The sequence below is a fragment of the Tetrahymena thermophila genome, assembly GCF_000189635.1.
Source record: "Tetrahymena thermophila SB210 genomic scaffold scf_8254752, whole genome shotgun sequence".
NCBI lineage: Eukaryota > Ciliophora > Oligohymenophorea > Hymenostomatida > Tetrahymenidae > Tetrahymena > Tetrahymena thermophila.
Window position 1 is genome coordinate 457,930 of NW_002476512.1, and position 21,695 is coordinate 479,624.

A 21,695-nucleotide genomic window follows, 5' to 3' on the forward strand; every position below is an offset into this window, starting at 1 on the left:
ATGAAAACTTAATTTATGCTAATTTTTCTTGTAACCCTTTTATAATATTTTTAACTATTTTAAGACTACTTATATTCGATTTTTTATCGTGCATTATACTTATTCAAATTTAAGAAATTTACTTAATGCTATTATAAATTGAAACAATATATAGAATGATATACATTTTTATATATCCCTCTTAATATATCTTTTATTTTAATTCAATTTTTTAGTACTGAATTTCCAATTTCCAATATCAAAAAAATTAAAAATATATTACAACTTTATTTTTTAATTTAATAAAAAGAAAATCTCCGATTTTTATGTCAATTAGTAAAGTTACAAGTTACTTTGACTAAAAAGTATTGATATCTTTAATTTAACAAAAGACACTCTCAATAACTTAATTCAAAATACCTTCTATTTTTTAATTAATTCTTCAATTATAACCAAAATTAATATTATACATAATACAAGTTGATTTAACAATTTAAATTTATTTTTGCTGACTAATAAATTAAAAATATATTTTATTTAGATAAATCATTTTCATTTTTTCCTTAACAAATGTGAAATTAAGTATATTTAAATTGTTCATAGCTAAAAGAAGTACGTACATTAATATTTGTATACATTATTTTATATTTCTTTTATCTCGAATTTTCTTTTCTTTACTTACTGTTTACAATTTTGTTTATGTTAATTAATAAATAACAAAAGAATTTTTGCAAATTTTTATGTATTTATTTTGTTCTAAATAAAATTAGCAAATTTATTAATCAATCAAATAAAAAAATTAGTAAATCTTAAAATAGTAATGACTATTGAAATAAATTGATAGCTTAAAACATTTTTTTGGAAGCTTGGAAGTCTGAAATATAGAAAATATTATTACAAATAATTAATTATTTTAAATAGAAAATAAATTATAGGTGTAAATTTAAGTAAAATAATTTGATAATTTCAATTAATGAAAAGCGCTTTGATTATATACTCATCAATTTTATAAAATATTGAATTATGTTTTGATTTAAAAATAAATTTATTTATCATCAAGATTTTTTTAAATATTCAATAGTTTTTGTTCAAAAATTCAAATCAAAAACTCTTCTGCTTTCTTTTTTCGAAGTTAGTTAATAAATTTTGAATAATCTAAAAACCATATAATCTAAACAATATTATTATTTACTAAACACCATATTTAAATGAAGATGATGATTTATTTTGCTTTCTATTTAATATCTAGAACTCATCATCATTATTTAATAGGTTTTGATATTTTTAAACACACATTTTTTTTAACTTTAAAGATGAAGTTTACTTTATTTTTTTATATTTAAATTTAGTTTTTTATTCTTATTTGAAATTAATTTTTAATATTTTGTTTTTATTTCATTTTTAGCTTTTTAAATACCTTTAATTACTAAATACTCTCCATTATGTTTTTAATGATAGAGTTTCCTGATTTCAAACAAAAGCTCTATTACTTTAATTAATAATTGAAAGAGTTTTTTAAATCTATTTAGATATTTTTTAAAAATATTTTATATTTTAATTGAATTTTTTGATTTGTTAAGTATTTAATTTATAATTAATTAAAAATTTATTAGAAATTTACATTTACAGAATTATCTTCTCTTAGTTTTTTACTATAATTAGGATTAAAACATTATATTATATTAGTGATAATAATATATATTATATAAAATACTTCTATTTATTTTGTTTAATTCTAAATAATTTTATCATATAAATTGCTTTTATTTGATTCTTTATAATCTTAAAAATTAACAATTTCTATATATTTTAAATACAGAAAATTGTTTATTTATATTCAGATTTAATTAATTTAAGATAGACTTATTTACCAAATTAAAATAGTTAAAATTTAAATTATTTATATTAAATAGTTTTTATAAAAATAAAAGATTATGAGTTATAGATGATCAAATTTTGAAATTAATCTTTTTGTTCTAATTAATTTAATAAAAAACTCAATTAATAAATTATGAGCGAATTTTTACTGATTATGATTTTGTCAAATTTCAGCTACAAAAAAGGGAAATTGATAAAAATAATAATAATAAAATACTGGGTAAAGCTTACAATTAAATAAACACACATACATAATAAGAATATAGCATTTATTTATAATTTACAGAGGCTGTATATTAAATTATAAATCAAATTGGGTACATGTTAGGTAAGCCTTCTTTTTTTTAACTTGAATATATACTACCCAGTGTTTTGCTTGGAGTAAAATTAAAATATTATGGTTTTTATTCCTAACTTTGTTCCTCAAGTGGTACTTACAAATCATCTAATATAAAGTCTTGTTTTTCAAAGATACTCTTTTATTATGGTTCTAATATAGGAGTTTACCTTAAGTTAGTTGATTCACCCTATATATCGACTAAATCTGAAAGCAATTATTTGAATTGAGGATCTAAGAGCTCTAAAATCCTTATGTCTATTTTAGAAGGTTTTGTTTTTGAGTTTATTATTTACTAGAAAGCCTCTTAGACTTCGCTTGTTTTCTGCATTATATCTTTTTCATCTTCATAAAGTAACCCAATTTTATCTGATGGGTTATTTGATTTTTATTCATCAAGAGTTAAAACAGGTTTTGGAATAAATTCAAATAACTTAATTTAATTTTCGTTAAGTAAAAGTCGCTTCAATTTTTCAACCTCTAGAAGCTTTTAAACAAGGTAAAAAATATCAATTTAATTATATAATTTATCTACACCTTTTTAAAGGAGTTCATACCTTTTCCGTTTACATAGTTTTGAAAATTTAAAGAAATTCGCATAATATTCCCAACCTTAGAATGAAATTTTATTTTTAGAAAAGCTAAAAAAGCTATTAAGCTCATTCGCCTCCTTTTATATATCTTTCTTGCTCTTTTTGTTATTATCTTTATTTTCTCCTTTTTTTAAAGCTTTTAATTTCTCTCTGTAAGTTTCTCTCATTGTTGTTGGATTTGGTCTTTCTAATTTATATAAAGGTCTACTTTAAAAAACATTTAATTCATCACCTTCACTTTTTTACACAGAAGAAATTTAGGACTTTTAATTTAATGATTTCTATAATTCATATTTGAATAACGTTTTTTATTGATCTTCTTTTGAAATCAAAATTTAATCAGCTGCTTGGGTATAAATTTCTTCTTTTTTTTCACTGTCTTTTGAATTTCTTTTTTTATCTTATTTTTTCTTATCTGATTAATCATTTGGGTCTTCAAAATTAAATAATCTATTTATTAGCTTTAAATCTAATTCTATTTGAGATAAAGGCCTGCAAATTATAGCTCCCACTGTAAAAAATATATTAAATATACCACCAAGCTAAGATAGTGATTTATCAAGCTTTTGATAAGATCTGTTGTATATATTATCTACATTTTTTTCAAATGAAATATAACAATCATAGAGGAGATTTCCTGATTTAGGCGAAACCTATTCTCTATCACCGCTTAGTGTCAACGCATTCGTCGTCTATATATCAGTTCCCATTAAACCATAATCAGAATTCAAGTAAGTGTTCCTAAAATTAATATTTGTTTATTTTGTAAACTCTGGTCCAGAGATCCAAAAAGATTGCCTTCCAAGTGGTTAGAAAGGTTTTGATTTATCTGAAGGAATAACAGAATAATCTACGTAGTAGATAGCCAACCTACAATATTCAAGAAGTTGATTCATATTAGGGTTGCAATTGCTGCCTGAGCAAGAAGTTACTTTAAGCTCTAAAGTTGAATAGTGCTGAGCATCGAATTATCCTTAAAGATACAAATCCGTTTCTTCTTTACTAATACAATACATATTTTTGTAGCTTAATGAAATAAAATAGTTATTAACTTCAGGAATATTGAAATGATCTATCCTGCATGGCTCTGTTTTTACTGTTCTTATTGTTGTACTAGCTACGAATAACCCAGTAGCTTCATTTTTAGTTTTTATAGTTTATTTTATCAAAAGAGTAGCATTATAAATTGTAGGATCAATATAATGCTGAGAAGTAGAATTTTGTAAGCCAAAAGTTAAGATGAATTTGTCTGAAGTCAAGTTATAACGTGATGGTTCTGAAGTAAATTTCTACTCAAAAAGAACATAAGGATGAGTATAGTCATAAAGTTAATCAATAATTAGCTTAATTTGATATGTTAAAATACCAATTAAACAAAGAGTTACTAATCCACCAATTTTAGTTTTGTGATTAGCTTCTTTATTAAACCTAATATTTATTCCTATTCCAAATATATCCAATTTTTCAAGAAAATTGTGTTACTATTAAAGGACTTTGAATTCCATTTTATTTTATTATTATTATTTTTTTGAGTTTATTAATCTTTTAAAAATTTTTAAATTTGATTTATTGGTTATTGAACAACAATTTTTAAATAGTGAGAGGAAAGAACTTTTATTTTTTATTTAAAATGTGATTTAGTAATTGTTTGTGAATTTCCTTCAATCCTTTAAAATTAGTGGTGAAATTTGATAAGATTACAAAGTTAAAAACTTTTTATTCCTTAAAAATAATTTAGTTATACATATAAATACAACATAAAAGTTATAAAAAAAAATATAAAATACATTTTTATTTCATTTAAAATGATTTTTTAATAAAATTTACTATTGGAAATATTAGGGGTTGCTGGATTTATGATAATTTTTCTTGAAATGCTTAAACAATATTTTTAGCTATTTTAAGGCTATCTCATATATTAAATTTATAATAGTTTATACTTATTTAAATTTAAGGAATTTACTAAATGCTATTATAAGTTAAAACAATATATATCAATAGGTAATATTTTTATTTCTAGCATTTAATATATTTTATAAATAAAGTCAATTTTGAATTTTGAAGTACTGATTATATAAATCTTACATTTACGCAAAGCTTTAAAAATATACTATATATGTTTTTTTTTTAATAAAATAAAACAAAAAGCTCTAGTTTTTATGTAATTTAGTTAAGTTAGAAGTTACTTTGACTACAGAGTATTGATATTTTTAATTTAACAAAAGGCATATGCATTTAATCTTGATTTCTCTATAATTTCATTCAAAATACCTTCTAGTTTTATTTAAATTCTTAAATTATAACAAATATTAACATAATACCAGTATATTTAACAATATAAATAAGTGTTGTATAATAAATTTAAAAGATATTTATTTTAATACCATATATTTTCATAAATAAATGTTTTTGAAAAAAAAAAACTTTTTTTCCTTTTTTTAATACTTTAATTTAAACATTTCTAAAAATTGTAATTTTACACCTTAATAAATGAGAATTTACGTTTATTTTAATTGTTAAGCAAGCAGCTAAAACAAGTGCATAGCAATATATATACATTTTTTAAATCTGCTTTACTTCAAAATTTCATTTCTTTATTAATGTTTACATATTTTGATGATGTTAATTAATAAAAAAATAATTTCTGCAATTTTTTATGTGCTTATCTTAAATAAGTATTAGTAAATTTGGTAATCAATCTAATAAAAAAATTTTTAAATTCTAAAAATAGTAATGACAATTTAAATAAATTGTAATAACCCAAAGCATTTTGATGGAAGCTTAGAAATTTTAAATAAAGAAAGTGCTTTTATAAATAATTTATTTTATAAAATATAAAATTATTGCTTTAAATTTAAATAGAGTATTTTTACTTATTCCTTAGAAAGTAATAATTTTATTTTACTAAATGTGCAGCGTGTACACTTCTCTGATTATATACTCATCAATTTCATAAAATCTCGAATTATTTTGAGTTAAAAAGAAATTTATTTAAATTAAGTACTTTTTACTTTATAAAATTTATTTATACATATACTTTGAAAGAACTAATAGAAATTAAAAGTACTAATAAAGAGTTTTTGAACAAAAATTCAAAGCAAAAACTTTTCTACTCTTTATTTTGTAAGTTAGGTGGGTAAAAAAAAGAAATTAATTAAACAAATTTGTAATCATTAAAAAATTGAATCAGTATAATTGTAAAATTTGTCAGCTCATTTTAAATTTTTACCTCCTTATCCTATATAGATAGTTAATTTTTAAAAAATTTATTTCTTACTCCCATGTACTATAAGTGTTTAGAGATACTGCTCTATTTTTAATTAAAAAATTTATGCAATTCTTCTCTTTAAATATATTTTCGAACAAATTATTTATCTATTGTTACTTTTTAATTCAAGAAAGTATTCTTAAAATTATTTTTGCTACGATTCAAAATTTTGCTTTAAGTCTATCTATTCTTTGATCTGATTTAAAAAAATAAGGCTTTATCTTTTAATTATAACTTAAACTTAAAATATATTTTCTATTTGCTCTAGATTTCTAATCAACTTGCTGACTTTAATTACTGTTACTCAATTACTACGCTTTTTTTTTTAAATTTACAATTTTTTTTAGGCAAAACCTTCTTTAAATCAGATACTAATTAGTAAGAGTAGATTTACCAACCTATTTAATTTTTTTGGGGAATTTAAATTTGAGAACTTTTCTCTATTTTATTAAACAGAATTTAGTTTTATTATATTATCATATCTGTTTGCATCAAAGTATATCTAAATAATAATGAGTGTTATTTTGAAAAATTAATACTAGAATTCCAAAAAATATCAGCTCAAATGGATTAAATAGTCTAATATTTAGCAGAAGGTATTACTATATTATTTAAATAGTAAATTAAAAAACTGTTGTTGGGAAGTTGATAAATATTACATTTATTTTAGCTGACACATATTTTAATAGTTAATTGTAACCAAATTTATCTGCCCCTTTTTAAAAGTGAATTTAGATATCTTCACTCTCTCAATACAAATCAAACATTTCATGTCTAAAAATAAGAATAAATATTTTGTTTCTTCAATTTAAAAATAATAAGCTCCATATATTTTTATTTTACTTACTTCTAGCTTCTTATTCATCTTCCCCATATTACACTAAAAATTAACTAAAATTATTTTATTGATTATTAATTTTTTTAATGATTGTTTATTTTTTTAAATATTTTAAATAAAAGGCTTACCTAAATTCATTTAATATTTATAATAAATACTGTGAAAGTTCTAAAAAAAGGAGGTTTTTTAAAAGAAGATTTTTAAAAAAGTCTCCTTATTAGATTTTAAGACTCTTACCTCTTACCTCGCAACATGTTCTTTTTCCTTAATGGGATTTTATGGTATTATCTATTATGTATTTAAAATATATTTGAAATAAGATATAATAAAAAAATGAATAAATAATATGAGTTAAGTTAAATTACATGTTTTTTAATAAATACCTTTTAAAATAATAATATGAAATTATGAGTTATATAAATTTTAGTTTTTTCATTCTGAATATACATTAAATTATAAAAAGTCAAACTAAAAATGTATTTATGTTAATTGACTTTAATTTAGAAATGAGTAAATTTTAATGGAAATTTTTTAACATTTTAGTTAAACAAGAAAGGTTATCATAATCAATCACTAAACCATTAAAAGCCTATTTCCTTAAGCAATTAGATTATATGCAATAATATTTTAAATATTAATTTAATCTACCATATTTATATTAAATATATATTTAAAGTATTTTTTTGTTTAACATAATTTTTGGTAGGTGTTGATAATTTTATGATATAAAAATGGAATATTGCTATTTTATAATATTTTATTAATATTTATCATTTTAATTGCATTTTTTCTACACTCAAAAGATTATTTTAATTAACCAATTTATTCATATGTTTAGGCAACTTCTAAAAGAGACAAAACCAGGTACTCGTTACTTTCTGTTTATAAGAATTTCAATGATAACAATCCTATTTCTAAAGATTCATCTAACTTTGAACTTAGTCTTAGTTATCTGCTTTTATAGATTAATACTAACCCATACAAGGGAATATTATTTCCTAAATTCAATTTTTGTATTAGCTCATAGGCTGCTTCAGATTAACTTATGGATTATTGTACGTTACCTATTAAAATGTAAAGATCACTAGCTATAAGGTGCAAAATAATAATTTACTCTATAAATTTATTCTCATACAAGTAGATCTATTCATAATACTTAATAGATTTAATGCAATGACTTAAGCAGCTTACAAAATTTCCCAGATAGCATTAGATATAGCAAATATATTAATTTAACTTAGCAATTAACTAAATATTTTAATATTTCTCTTAGCTTACTATACTTTCATATGCCACTGCAAGATATAGATTTGAATTAAGTAAATAAATAAAATCAGTATTTTAACTGAAGGTATTTTTTTTAAAAGTATACTCAAAAATATTTAGTAAACTTTCATAATTTTATAAGGAAAATAGTTCTAGAGGATATAGCAATCCAAACAATTAAGATGAATGTATTCGTTCATTTGGATTAGGCTTGACCATCATTAACACTTTTTCAAACCATTATGATTTCATCACTTAAGTGCTAAAAAAATAATTTCCTTATCTAATACGCAAGGAGCTATACTCATTTATTTCTTCCCCTAAAACTTCTAAAAATACAACTCCTAAGTTGAATACATCAGATTTTTAAGTTATTTCAATTTTATATGATTAAGTGCGGTTTTAATTATTAATCCATTCTTCTTATTCAGGTGACATATAATATTTTGTGTACCCTTTCATGATGCTTGTTGAATCTTAAAAATGATCTAGTTAAGAGGAAAGGTCAAAGTCACAAATCTTGTAAATACGTTATTGAGACTTTAGAATATTTGATGGTTTGATATCACAGTGTATGATTTTGTGAGAGTGAATATGATTAATAGCGTTAATCATATGAATGAAAATAGTATTAATATCTTCATTTGTAAAAAATTTGTTTGCTTATTTAAGATTTGTAATTTCTTCTTCTAGATTTAATGAGCAAAATTCTTGAACAATTATGCAAGTAATAAATTTTGAATAATCTAAAAACTCAAAAACCTAAACAATATTATTATTTTTCAAATAATCTGATTTAAATGACGATGATAATATATTTTGTATTCTATTTAATATCTAAAATTCATTCATCACCATTTAATAGTCTTACTCACTCTCTTTTGAAATTTTTAAACATACCTTTTTATTTTATTTTTAAGAATAAGCTTCCAACAAAACAGAGTAGGTTCCTTTATGAATAAGTTATAAATCAAAATATCCATCACATTTTAATGAATTTTCAATATCTTCAGTACTGCCAATTTAAGAATTAGAATGAATATTTTATTTTTCAACTTGACTTTGTTACCAGTTATTTGCTTCAATTAAAAAGTTATCACTAAAGCAGTTTACTTTATTCTTTTTTATTTAGATTTAGTTTTTTATTCTTGTTTGAGGTTAATCATTAGTATTTTGTTTTTATTTCATTAGTAACTATTTAAATCTCTTTAATTACTTTCCACTCTCCATTATATTTTTAAGGACAGGATTTCCTGATCTCAAACAAAAAATCTATTACTTTAATAAACAACTGAAGTATTTTTTTTAATTTTTAGATATTTTTTTATGAAATATTTTTATTTTAATTGAATTTTTAAATTACTAAGTATTGAATTTTAGTTAACTAAATATTTATTAGAAATTGTAAATTATCTTATCTTAATATTTTATTATATATAGGGTTAAAAATTATATCATATCTAATATTTTAAATATAATTATTATCTTTGCTTGTTATTATGGATATCATATTAGTGACACACTATTTAAAAAAAAAAATTTCAATTTATTTTGTTTAATTTAAGTAAGAAAAATTTATAAGGATTTAAACTTGAAATTCTATCATTAAAATTAATTTTTTTTTTTCTTTCTTAGTTTAACCTAAATTTAATTTAAATATTAACCATATTTATTTATGAAAAAATTTTCTACATATTTTGAAATTACCAAATTAAAATTGTTTTGATAATCAAATTTTGAATTAATATTTTTTATTTAAATGAAAAAGCTTAATTAATAAATTATAAGTGAAATGTCACTAATAAATATTTTGTTTTAGCTACAACAAAGGGTACTTGATAAAAATACTAATAATAAAATATTGGATAAAGCTTATAAACAATTAATACACATAAATAATAAGAATATAGCCTTTATTTATAATTTAGACAGGCTATATATTAAATGATAAATCAAAATGGGTACATGTTAGATAGTTCTTCTTTTTTTTAACTTTAATATATACTACCTAGTGTTTTGCTTGGAGTAACATTAAAATACAATGATTTTTATTGTGAGCTATATTCCTCAATTGGTACTTACAAGTCATCTAAAATGAAGTCTTGCTTTTCAAAAATACTCTTTTATTATGCATCTAATATAGGAGTTTGCCTTAATTTAGTTGATTCTCCCTATAAATTAGCTAAATCTGAAAGGAATTATTTGAATTGAGGATCAAGGAGTTCTAAAATCCTTATGTCTATTTTAGAAGGTTTTGTTTTTGAATTTATTATTTATTAGAAAGCATCTTAGACTTCACTTGTTTTCTGTGTTACATCTTTTTCACAATCATTAAGTAGCCCAATTTTATCTTATAAATAATCTGATTTTTTTTCATCTAGAGTTAGAACAGGCTTTGGGATAAATTCAAATAACTTAATTTAATTTTCGTTAAGTAAAAGTCGCTTCAATTTTTCAACCTCTAAAAGCTTTTAAACAAGGTAAAAAATGTCAATTTAATTATATAGTTTATCTACACCTTTTTAAAGGAGTTCATATCTTCTCCTTTTGCAAATTTTTGAAAATTTAAAGAAATTAGCGCAATAATCCCAACCTTAAAATGAAATTTTATTTTTAGAAAAGCTAAAAAAGCTATAAAGCTTTTTAGCCTCCTATTCTATATCTTTCTTACTCTTTTTGCTACTTTCTTTATTTTCTTCTATTTTTAAATTTTTTATTTTCTGATTATAAGTTCCTCTCATTACAGTTTAGTTTACTCTTTCAAATTTTTATAAAATTCTACTTTATTAAATATTTTATTCCTCTCCATTGCTTTTTTACTCAGAAGAACCTTGGGACTTTTAATTTATTGATTTCTATAATTCAAATTTGAATGACGTTTTTTATTGATCTTCTTTTGTAATCAAAATTTAATCAGCTGCTTGGGTATACATTTCTTCTTTCTTATCATTTTCTTATGAGCTTTTATTTTAATCCTATTTTTTCTTATCTGATTCATTGGTAGGCTCTTCAAAATTAAATAATCTATTTATTAGTTTTAAATCTAATTCTATTTGTGATAAAGGCCTGCAAATTAAAGCTCCCACTGTAAAAAGTATATTAAATATACCACCAAGCTAAGATAATGATTTATCAAGCTTTTGATAAGATCTGTTGTATACATTATCTACATTTCTATCCAATTAAATATAACAATCAAAGAGAAGATTTCCTGTTTTAGGTGTAACTTATTCTCTTTCACTGCTGAGTGTCAACGCATTCGTTGTCTATATATCAGTTCCCACTAAACCATAATCAGAATTCAAGTAGGTGTTCCTAAAACTAACAGTTGTTACTTTTGTAAAATCTGGTCCAGAAACCCAAAATGATTGCTTTCCAAGAGGTTAGAAAGGTTTTGCTTTATCTGAAGGAATAACAGAATAATCAGCGTAATAAATAGCTAATCTACAATATTGAAGAAGTTGATTCATATTAGGGTTGCAATTACTACCTGTGCAAGAACTTACCTTAAGCTCAAAAGCTGAATAGTGTTGAGCATCGAATTATCCTTAAAAATATAAATCCGTTTCTTCTTTACTAATACAATACATATTTTGGTAGCTTAATGAAATAAAATAGTTATTAACTTCAGGAATATTGAAATGATCTATCCTGCATGGCTCTGTTTTTACTGTTCTAATTATTGTACTAGCTACGAATTACCCAGTTGCTTCATTTTTTGTTTTTATTGTTTATTTAATCGTAAGAGTAGCATTATAAACTGTAGGATCAATATAATGCTGAGAAGTAGAATTTTGTAAGCCAAAAGTTAAGATGAATTTGTCTGAAGTTAGGTTATAACGTTATGGTTCTGCAGTAAATTTCTATTCTTAAAGAACATAAGGATGAGTGTAGTCATAAAGCTAATCAAGAATAAGCTTAATTTGATATCCTAAAATACCAAGTAAACAAACAGTTACTAATCCACCAATTTTAGTTTTGTGACTAGCTTATTTATTAAACCTTATATTTATTCCTATACCGAATAAATCCAATCTTTCAAGAAAATTTTGTTAATATTAAAGGACTTTGAATTCCATTTTCTTTTATTATTATTATTATTATTTTTTTTTTTTTAGTTTATTAATCTATTAAAATTTTTTAATTTTGGTTTATTTATTATTGTATAGCACTTTTTTAAATAGGGAGAGGAGACAACTTTTTATATAATTTAAATTGTGATTTAGTCAATTTTTGTCAATTTTCTTCATTCTCTTAGAAATTAGTGGTGAAATTTGATAAGATTAAAATATTAAAGACTTTTGGTTCCTTAAAAATAATTTAGTTAAACATATAAATACAACTTAAATGATAAAATATATTACATAAAATACATTTTTATTTTATGAAAACAGATTATTTAATAAAAGTTACTAATGAAAATGCTACAGGTTGCTTGATTTATACTATTTTTTCTTGTCACCCTTTTATAATATTTTTAACTATTTTAAGGCTATCTCTTACATTCAACTTTTTATAGAGTATAATACTTATTCAAATTTAAGAAATTTATAAATGATATTATAAATTAAAACAAAATATAGAATGAAATACATTTTTATCTCTCCCTCTTAATATATTTATATTTTATTCAATTTTTAAGTACTGAATTTCCAATCTCCAATATCGAAAAAACTTTAAAAATATATATCATCTTTTATTTTTTAATTTAATAAAAAGAAAATCTCCGCTTTTTATGTCAATTTGTAAAGTTACAAGTTACTTTGACTAAAAAGTATTGATATCTTTAATTTAACAAAAGACACTCTCAATAACTTCATTCAAAATACCTTCTATTTTTATATTAATTCTTCAATTATAACAAAAATTTAATATAATACATAATAAGAGTTGATTTAACAGTTTAGATTTTTGCTGACTAATAAATTTAAAATATATTTTATTTAGATATATCATTTTCATTTTTTCCATAAAAAATGTGAAATTAAGTATATTTAAATTGTTCATAGCTAAAAGAAGTACGTACATTAATATTTGTATACATTATTGTATACTATTTCTTTATCTCAAATTTTCTTTTCTTAACTTACTGTTTACAAATTTTGTTTATATTAATTAATAAATAACAAAAGAATTTTTGCAAATTTTTATGTGTTTATTTTGTTCTAAAGCAGTATTAGCAAATTTATTAATGAATCAAATAAAAAAATTAGAAAACCTTAAAATAGTAATGAAAATTGAAATAAATTATGATAGCTTAAAACATTTTTTTGGAAGCTGAATATCTGAAATATAGAAAATATTATTACAAATAATTAATTATTTTAAATAGAAAATTATAGGTGTAAATTTAAGTAAAATAATTTGATAATTTCAATAAACGAAAATCCTCATTCCCTAAAAAGTAATTATATTTTTGCTAAATATGCAGCGTACTACGCTTCTCTGATTATATACTCATCAATTTTGTAAAATCTTGAATTACGTTTTGATGTTTTGATTTAAAAAGAAATTTATTTATAATCAATATTTTTTATAAATTATCAATAGTTTTTGAACAAAAATTCAAATCAAAAACTCTTTTACTTTCTTTTTTCGAAGTTAGATAGTTGGGTAAAAAAATTAATTAATCTTGTAATTAAACAACTTTATGATCATTAATAATCATAGTTTTATTGGTCAATTAAAAGTAAAAATTTTCTATACCCACTTACAATTATTTCAACAACTGAAAAATAAAAACTAAAAAGTGATTCTTAAAAAGAAGTTTTTCTATAGTGTTTCTTAAAAGTGATACTTCAATAAACAAATAAATTAGATACATTTTTACTTAATTGTTTAGATTTTTTATCAATTTTATGTAAAAATAATTTTTTTTCATTTATAATAATTTTGTAAAACATTATAGTTTATCAAAAACATAAAAGTATAAGTGAGTGTTCTATTCATTTATATTATTATAACTAAATTCCTCCTTATTATAAAAGTGGTTGTTATTATTATTGCTAGGGCATCATCATTGGAATGAACCCTGGTCTCTAATTATAATAATTTTATTGAAAGACAGGCTATTAAGCTTGCTATTAATACATTTAATTACCAATCACTTAAGGATTTCCCATTTACTATTATTACTAATAATTTGTATTAAATGGTTAATAAAGAATAGACCCTTACTAATTTGGATTTCTATAGACTTATTACTAGGGTTAAATTATTTATTGATTTGGCTATTAAGGATAGAGCATGGGATTTTGATTATTTGGTTAAATTTACTAGGGCTACATGTTTGTATAAGACGATGATAATTAATTTGGTGCTGCCTAAATATTATTCTAATTAGACTATTATGTGTTTATTTAGCTTGAATTAGTTGGGTTAACAATCAATGGGTTAGGAAGGTTATTTTGTTAAGGTTATATAAAATTAGATTATCTTGCTGGATCTTATATAGGATTAGGTAAATTGCTTTAAAAACCTATAGCAGGTGCAATATTTATTGGTTACTGTCTATTGATTTAAGATTCGAGATAAGTTATCCTACGCTATTTATAATGAATTAAATATCAGTTTAAATAAAATAATAATTATAAATGAATTTACATTATTCATTTCAAGTTAAGATATAATATTTAGCTAGAACATAGGGTTATAATTATTTAGCATTTATTATCTGAGTTATTCTTGCTATTGCTTCAAGTTATTGATCTCGTTTTGCATCATAGCTGGATCAGTAACCATTTAAGGTTATCTCATCGGTATAACTTAATTAATACTTTGTGGAAATCCTCCAAATTAAGGCTATTATGGCCTGTATTAGTTTGGCATAAATTGCTGCTGATAGCTAAAGTTCATATTAAGCTTTTGTGGTTATTAATATTATTAATTCATCATATTCATTTATGGCTATCTGAATCCATGATGATAAAAAGAGGACATTCCTGGCCTGTTGAGGGCATAGTTAGATAAAAACACCAAGTTTTACTTTTTATTGGCTTCTTTAATCTTATTATCTTACAATTTTTTTGTCCACTCTTCTATAGCTTTCATAGCTGTAACAGGATTAGATCTTTCATAATCCTACAAAATAATATAAAAATCAAGTTTAAAAATAAATTCATCTTCAAAGCTTTCAAAAAAGTATGAATTTTTGTAGCTGTTAAGAAAAACTAAATAATAATTTACAGTTAAAAAATATTGGCTATAATACTCATATCTTCTAACTTAGGTTTAGTTGCTATCATTAGAGCATATACAGTTTACAATCGCATCAAAATCAGCAACCCAAAATAATATAGCAAGAACTAAAGCAGCAATTGTGAGTCCACTTGACTTATTAAATAGTAGATTCTCAAATACTATATTACCAATCTGAGATATTTTAATTTTAAAAATTATTTGATGTAAAATAAAATAAATTTTGGTATTTACACAAAAAACAACGATCATAAACTCCAAATAAAAATCAGCCATAGCTTCTGGCAAGTGGTGAGATAAGTAATCAGGCATAGAACACCTAGAAATAAGATGGTATTTGTCAAACCAATATGTTAGAATTAATATTCCGAGTGATATGTACACAATCAAAGGAGCAGGATAAGAGTAGAATGAAGCAAACATAATCAATTTAATTAATTTAGCATAAGCAGCTGGGAAATCAAACTTAGGACCCTCATAAATTCTAATTTTTATTTTTAAAGAAGTTGATGATAACTAATTAATTAATAAACTTAATCTATTAATACTCATTCATTTTCTGTTATGGAGTGTGCTCTATAAATTGTTTATTACCTTTCTCAGCTTTTCTTCTCAACCAAAGTTTATAGAAGTAGAAAGGATTCATAAAAATATTGAATGAACCAACGAGATTCATAAGCAAAATGAAGTGAATTGTGTATAATAAGCCACCTTTTTTATATTTTTTATTATTATTTATCTTTATATCTTTAATAAAAATTTAAACCTGAGATATAGATTTAGCTTTCCAGTTTTATTTTTTTGATAATATAAACAACAATAGTTGTATTCAAGAACTAAGCCTTTATAAATTAAATAATAATAAAAATTAGAATAAATTGACAAAGATAATTTTATAATCATGAAATTTATCATTAAATAAAGAAAATGATGATTTACTATTCCTGATTTTTAGGCAACTCCAATGAAGTAATAAGTGAGTGTAGCATGCTTTTCAAAAATAGCAAACTTTCTAATAATAATATTCAAGCCATTATTAATTATAAAAATAAATAATGATGCTATGAAGGAGAGGAAAACAACAGTTGGATCATTTTTATTACTTGTACTTTAGATATTATCCTGCATTATAATATAAATTAATAAATTTATTTAAGAATAATAATTGTTAGTTAGATAGTTACTTAAGCTTTTGAAATAGCAAAAATAATGAAAAAAGCTGCAACCAATAAAATAGCAGTAAAAAAATGAGTAATTAAATTGCTTGTGAACTTCTCAAATTATGTGTAGCAAAGATTTTCCCAATAACTAATATTTTTTTACAAATAAAATAATTCACTTAATATTCTTATAAAAGTACTATTTACATATCATTTGGTTCTGGTGCTCTCTTAATTGATATAACTTTACCATTTAAAGAACCAAATCTTGTGATGCTTCTAATTATCCTACTAAAAAAGTTTCTTTTAAAAATTTTAGTTACTAATTCAGCAGTATTATCAGATCCAAATGTAACGAAAGCTGCTCCTGATCTGACAAAATTACCAGTTTTAAAATTTTCTTCTGTAATTGAGATTTATTTTTCCAGTTCATCAATTTCCTGACTTATCTTAGTTAACAAATGAGAAGTATCTTAGAATTTTTCCTTTCTTTTTTGATTAAAAAAGAGTTATTTCAGATTTTATGCAAAAGTGTAAAATTACAATGAAGCTTTTTCTTTGATTTATTTCAAAACTAATTCTTAATGCTTTCTTTTTATCTTTATATAGTTAGATATGTCATATGCAAAGTTTACTTTTATTATCTGTATCTCACCATAGTTTTTAGTCCATGATTTTATATAATCAACTAATTATTATTCTGTTGTACCAATTTAGAGGTTTGTTACCATGACAGTAAAATCTCCTGCAGTAATATTATCAATATTAATTTATTTGCTCATAGTAGACATTTATTTTCTTAATCTAAAAATTTTTTATAAATAATATGCATTCAAGTAAAAATTGATTAACTATCATACATTACAGAAGCAACAATTAAAGTAATTGTTGTTAGGAAGTTGAGCCCAGCTTATGTTTAGAATTAACCATTTGCATCATTTCTGTTAATAATGCTTAAATTATTAATAAAACTTGATTAGCATTAAGGTATAGCAGAGCAATTTGATCCAGAAGCATTCCTAAGAATATTGAAGATAGAGCATATAAGTCCAATAAAAAATAAGAAGGTGATGCAATATTTTATAAAAAAGAAGTATAGCGAAACTCCTGCCCCTAAAAATCCTAAATCTTCTAGTTTGCACAAGAGACTTACCTTTTCTTTTTCCTATTTATGTTTTAAAAAATGTTTAACTTTTTTTTAATAATACTAAAATTTTTACTATAATACATCCGCAACAAGGACATATTTCAGAAGTATTAATTAATTCTATGTTTCTCACTAAACCTACAGCTTTGGCTTTCTTTTATTAAAATATAAGGACATTAATATCTTGAAATTCTTAATATAATTCTAAGTTTATAACCACATAAAATGGAGTAATACTTTAAATAAAAATTGTATTCTAAATTTACTAAATGTTTTTTAGCCATGTCTAAATCAGCAGGAGTTTTATGAGGATCATACTGCTGCTCTTGGTTTTAAGATTCCTAATCTGTTTGCTTTTACATTTATAAATTGATGAATTTTTGTTTTGAATTCTTTTTGTTTGAAAAGAAAAGGAATTTGATTTCAATGATTTAATAATAAATAACTGATTGATTATGTATTTTTTATTTATTATTAAGATTTTCATAACACAAATCAATCTTGGCTATCTACTTTTTAAGTCTCTTTTTAATTGAATAAATATCATACTATTGATCATAGAAAGTGCATATATTTGTTTTAATCTTTTTTAAATCCATACATTTTACCTCAATTTATTAAATTCGAGTTTAAATTATTAGATTTATTAACATTTAAATAATGTAGTGTTGCTCGAATTTAAATAATAAAAATATTTATAGCATATTAAAATCTACTATTTTATAAATTAATTTCTTGTTATCCAAATACTAAAATAAGAAATATGGCAGATAGAGCTACTTTTTATTAACCGTGTTTGAATCTTTCTAAGTAAAAAAACCATGTTTAATTTGTAATTTAATAATTTTCTTTAAAACATTGATTTTAATTTTATTATTATTTTATTTTTAAAAAAGATTTTATTTTTCAAAGAATTTGAATTTAAGGTGTTAAAATACATTTTTATAATAAATAGCAAAAAAAAATTTATGTATCTCACTATTTGAATCAAATACTATTTATAACTTTTTAACAAAATCAAATGCAATAATTTCAAGATAAAAATTGTAAGTAAATCTATTAACATATTAGTTTTTAAAATACCATTAACAAAAATCGAGACAAAAAATAATAATTTACTCAATATCAATATCGATGTTATATATTTGTAATATCTAATAAGCAAATTACGAGCCATAAATACATTTAATATTAAAAATATATCAAATAAAAAACCTTTTAAATAGTTTATCTAAAAGAGAGTTACTTCTGCAGATGTAAAAGATAAAAAGCTTAAATAAAAGATAAATAAGATTGATTAGGAGTTAAGAAGGAATAAAAAATTCCTAAAAGCGTAGAAAAGAATAAGATTAAACCTCAAAAATATTAAATTAAAGTAAAATATGGGATATCTATTTGGAAAATTTAATAACTTTGGAAAATTTTAGAAAAATATATTAAACTTTGTAAAAATTATATATATTTTATTCCAAATATTACATACTAAATACATTACATTTATGTGAGAGTGTGGGGGTTTATTTTGTTTGGTTTAGTAGAAATTAATGGATAATTTTTTGAAAGAATTTTAAAAATAAAGCCTGAAATTTTATTTTTAAAGTAATGACTCCCCTTCAAAATATTTACATTCTTTTTTAAAGAGTTGATTTAAAAAAATATTTTTTATATCTTTAATTTAATATTTTATAACAAATTAATTTAGCTTAAACATAAGCTAAAAATCTATTTTCAAATGAATAACTTCTAATGAATTTCTAACATCTGATATTCATAAGTATCAATTTTTCTCTTTATTTTTCAAAATTTAAATCTTTATTCTAATATTTGTTAAAATCACCTCTTCTATTTGGAATGATATTATGCTAATTAATATTACAAATTTCATTATATTCATTTTTAGAATTTATAGATCATTTTTGCAAAAACCATTTGTAAATATGAAATAAATAGTTTATCACTTTATGAGATTTTTATAAATTTAGACTAATTAATTATTTAATTTTGTTTTAAGTTCTCTCTAAAATGTTATTATGATAACTAAAAGGTATAATTTTTATGATCTAAAAGATATTTAATATTTTTTTAGAACTAAAAATAAAAGTAAAAATTTATTTATTAGAATCAATTTGTAAAATAAAAATGTTTGTCTATTTTATATTTTTTTATATTTCTTAATTAATAATCTAAAGTTTTTAATTGAAGATGAATTCATAAAAATGGTAACATTTTAATGGGGATTTTCCTTTGATAAATTTTTAAATTTAATTTAATTTTAATGATAGCAGATATTTAAATTTTTTGAAGATGAATTTTATTAATAATATTCTTTAAAGTTCTTTTATCATTATATTATAAAGTAATATATTTATTTGTCCATTTAACATTTAACAATTAGAAATGTTAATATTAAATAAATAATTAGAATTCATTAAGTTTATTATTATTATACACCAACAAATTTAGAATCAGTAATAAATAAATTAGTCTTTCTATATTAATTAAGCTATCTTATTTTAATGGATTGATTTATATCAGAACTAATATTGCTTCAGTATAATGAAGGAATAAGTTTATCTATTAATGTATATTTTGCTCATATATTATGATAAATTAATAAGTAAATCCCCTAGTATTTTTGTAATTTTTCCAGTAAAAAAAATATACAAGTCTATAATTTTTAACGAACTTGCTTTAAGTTAGCAAGTAAATTAAATATATTTATTTATTATTATTATTTAAATTAAAAAATTAAATTAAAGAAAATAAAACACAAATATTTAAATATGAAGATAACATTTATAGTTTTGGTCTTATTATTAGCTCAAACTTATTGTGATATTCCACCAAATGATTGTCCTGATAATTTTGAATTCATTAATGGATAGTGTTTCCAATGTAAGCCAGGATATTAATCAGGAGGTGGCTATCCTTGTATGAAATGCTCAGCTGGTACTTTTTTTATTAAACCAAATTATTGTGGTCAATGTGGATAAGGTTTTACTTCTTTATATGGTGGTTTTTGCTTTAAGTGCCCTGAAGAAGCTAAAATTGATTTAAACATGGTCTGCCAATGCCCTACTAACTACTGCCTTACAAACATTAATTCTTCACCTGAATGCACATTATGTTCACCATAAAATTCATAAAGCAATAATAACAATAATAATAATAACAATAATAGTTAAAATAGTAATAATGCTAATAGTAATAATTTATGTAAATAAGACACTAAGACATTTTCTTCAATATTAACTCTAGGAATGTTAATTTTTACATTAATCATTTTCTGAAATGCAAAAACGAGTATGTAATTATACAAATTAAAAATTTTAAATGTAATTTATTTTTATATTATTCTGTAAAAAAATTATTTTAAATTTTCAAATTACTTTAAGCTTTTTGATAGCATATCAAACCCTAAAAGTTAAATTAAAAATATAATTGAAATATTATGCAAATATATTTACAAAAAGACTAAACAAATTCAATTATAAAAAACAAAATCAAAAATTAGCAAATCTTTATACTTTATAAATTAGTAAAAATAAAGAAATTTATTAACACAAAATATTATGTTTTGTTTAAATTGAAATGAAATAGTTAATTTAAAATATGTCCGCTTGTCTAGTTTTTAATTAGTTGTAGTTTAGGATTGTTAAAATATTGAAACTTAAGAAAATTTAAGTAGGAAATTTATTTATTTGAAATTTAAACGACATATTCTTAGATCATTACATTATAATTAGTATATTTACAGAATTAAATAGAGTATCTTTTTAAAAATGCAATATTTTTTGAAGATTTTAGAATTGCTTGCATTTGTTTAAGAATAAAATGAGTGAGTTAGCATATTTTTAAATAAATTTATCCAAATATTTTTAAATTAGCTTAAATAAAGCAAAATATAATAAATAATTCAATATCATTTTATTCTTTTTGAAGAAGGATTTAAATAAAAATATAATAGAATATTTATTGATAATTTAAATTGTCTATTAAATTTATCTAAAAAAAATACCTGCATTTTGAATA

At 21.4% G+C, this 21,695-nt stretch overlaps 5 protein-coding genes across 5 annotated transcripts; 1 reads left to right on the forward strand and 4 right to left on the reverse strand. All coding sequences in view use genetic code 6, as the record gives it.

Moving 5' to 3' along the window:
* Nucleotides 1-2,165: 2,165 nt before the first annotated feature.
* On the reverse strand, nucleotides 2,166-4,292 carry TTHERM_000109313 (hypothetical protein; the record flags this gene model as incomplete). Its single annotated transcript, XM_012796228.1, has 1 exon — nucleotides 2,166-4,292. One exon carries the CDS (start codon nucleotides 4,290-4,292, stop codon nucleotides 2,166-2,168), a length of 2,127 nt encoding a protein of 708 aa, XP_012651682.1.
* Nucleotides 4,293-6,616: 2,324 nt separating this feature from the next.
* TTHERM_000109324 (kinase domain protein) lies at nucleotides 6,617-8,774 on the reverse strand (the record flags this gene model as incomplete). The annotated part of the gene is made up of 7 exons (XM_012796229.1): nucleotides 6,617-6,657; nucleotides 6,903-6,935; nucleotides 7,131-7,181; nucleotides 7,259-7,276; nucleotides 7,712-7,957; nucleotides 8,008-8,036; nucleotides 8,266-8,774. The coding sequence occupies 7 exons, from the start codon at nucleotides 8,772-8,774 to the stop codon at nucleotides 6,617-6,619; spliced, it is 927 nt and encodes a 308-aa protein (XP_012651683.1).
* Nucleotides 8,775-10,111: 1,337 nt separating this feature from the next.
* TTHERM_000109335 (hypothetical protein) lies at nucleotides 10,112-12,238 on the reverse strand (the record flags this gene model as incomplete). Its single annotated transcript, XM_012796230.1, has 1 exon — nucleotides 10,112-12,238. The coding sequence occupies one exon, from the start codon at nucleotides 12,236-12,238 to the stop codon at nucleotides 10,112-10,114; it is 2,127 nt and encodes a 708-aa protein (XP_012651684.1).
* A 1,866-nt stretch (nucleotides 12,239-14,104) lies between these two features.
* TTHERM_00112290 (transmembrane protein, putative) lies at nucleotides 14,105-18,127 on the reverse strand (the record flags this gene model as incomplete). Its single annotated transcript, XM_001010624.2, has 13 exons — nucleotides 17,930-18,127; nucleotides 17,737-17,817; nucleotides 17,377-17,681; nucleotides 17,060-17,320; nucleotides 16,724-17,005; nucleotides 16,541-16,664; nucleotides 16,296-16,478; nucleotides 16,123-16,198; nucleotides 15,905-16,067; nucleotides 15,591-15,840; nucleotides 15,345-15,530; nucleotides 14,763-15,239; nucleotides 14,105-14,704 (listed from the first exon to the last, which is right to left on the reverse strand). Exons 1-13 carry the CDS (start codon nucleotides 18,023-18,025, stop codon nucleotides 14,105-14,107), a joined length of 3,084 nt encoding a protein of 1,027 aa, XP_001010624.2. The 5' UTR covers nucleotides 18,026-18,127.
* A 2,319-nt stretch (nucleotides 18,128-20,446) lies between these two features.
* TTHERM_000112309 (hypothetical protein) lies at nucleotides 20,447-20,953 on the forward strand (the record flags this gene model as incomplete). Its single annotated transcript, XM_012796231.1, has 1 exon — nucleotides 20,447-20,953. One exon carries the CDS (start codon nucleotides 20,447-20,449, stop codon nucleotides 20,951-20,953), a length of 507 nt encoding a protein of 168 aa, XP_012651685.1.
* Nucleotides 20,954-21,695: the final 742 nt, after the last annotated feature.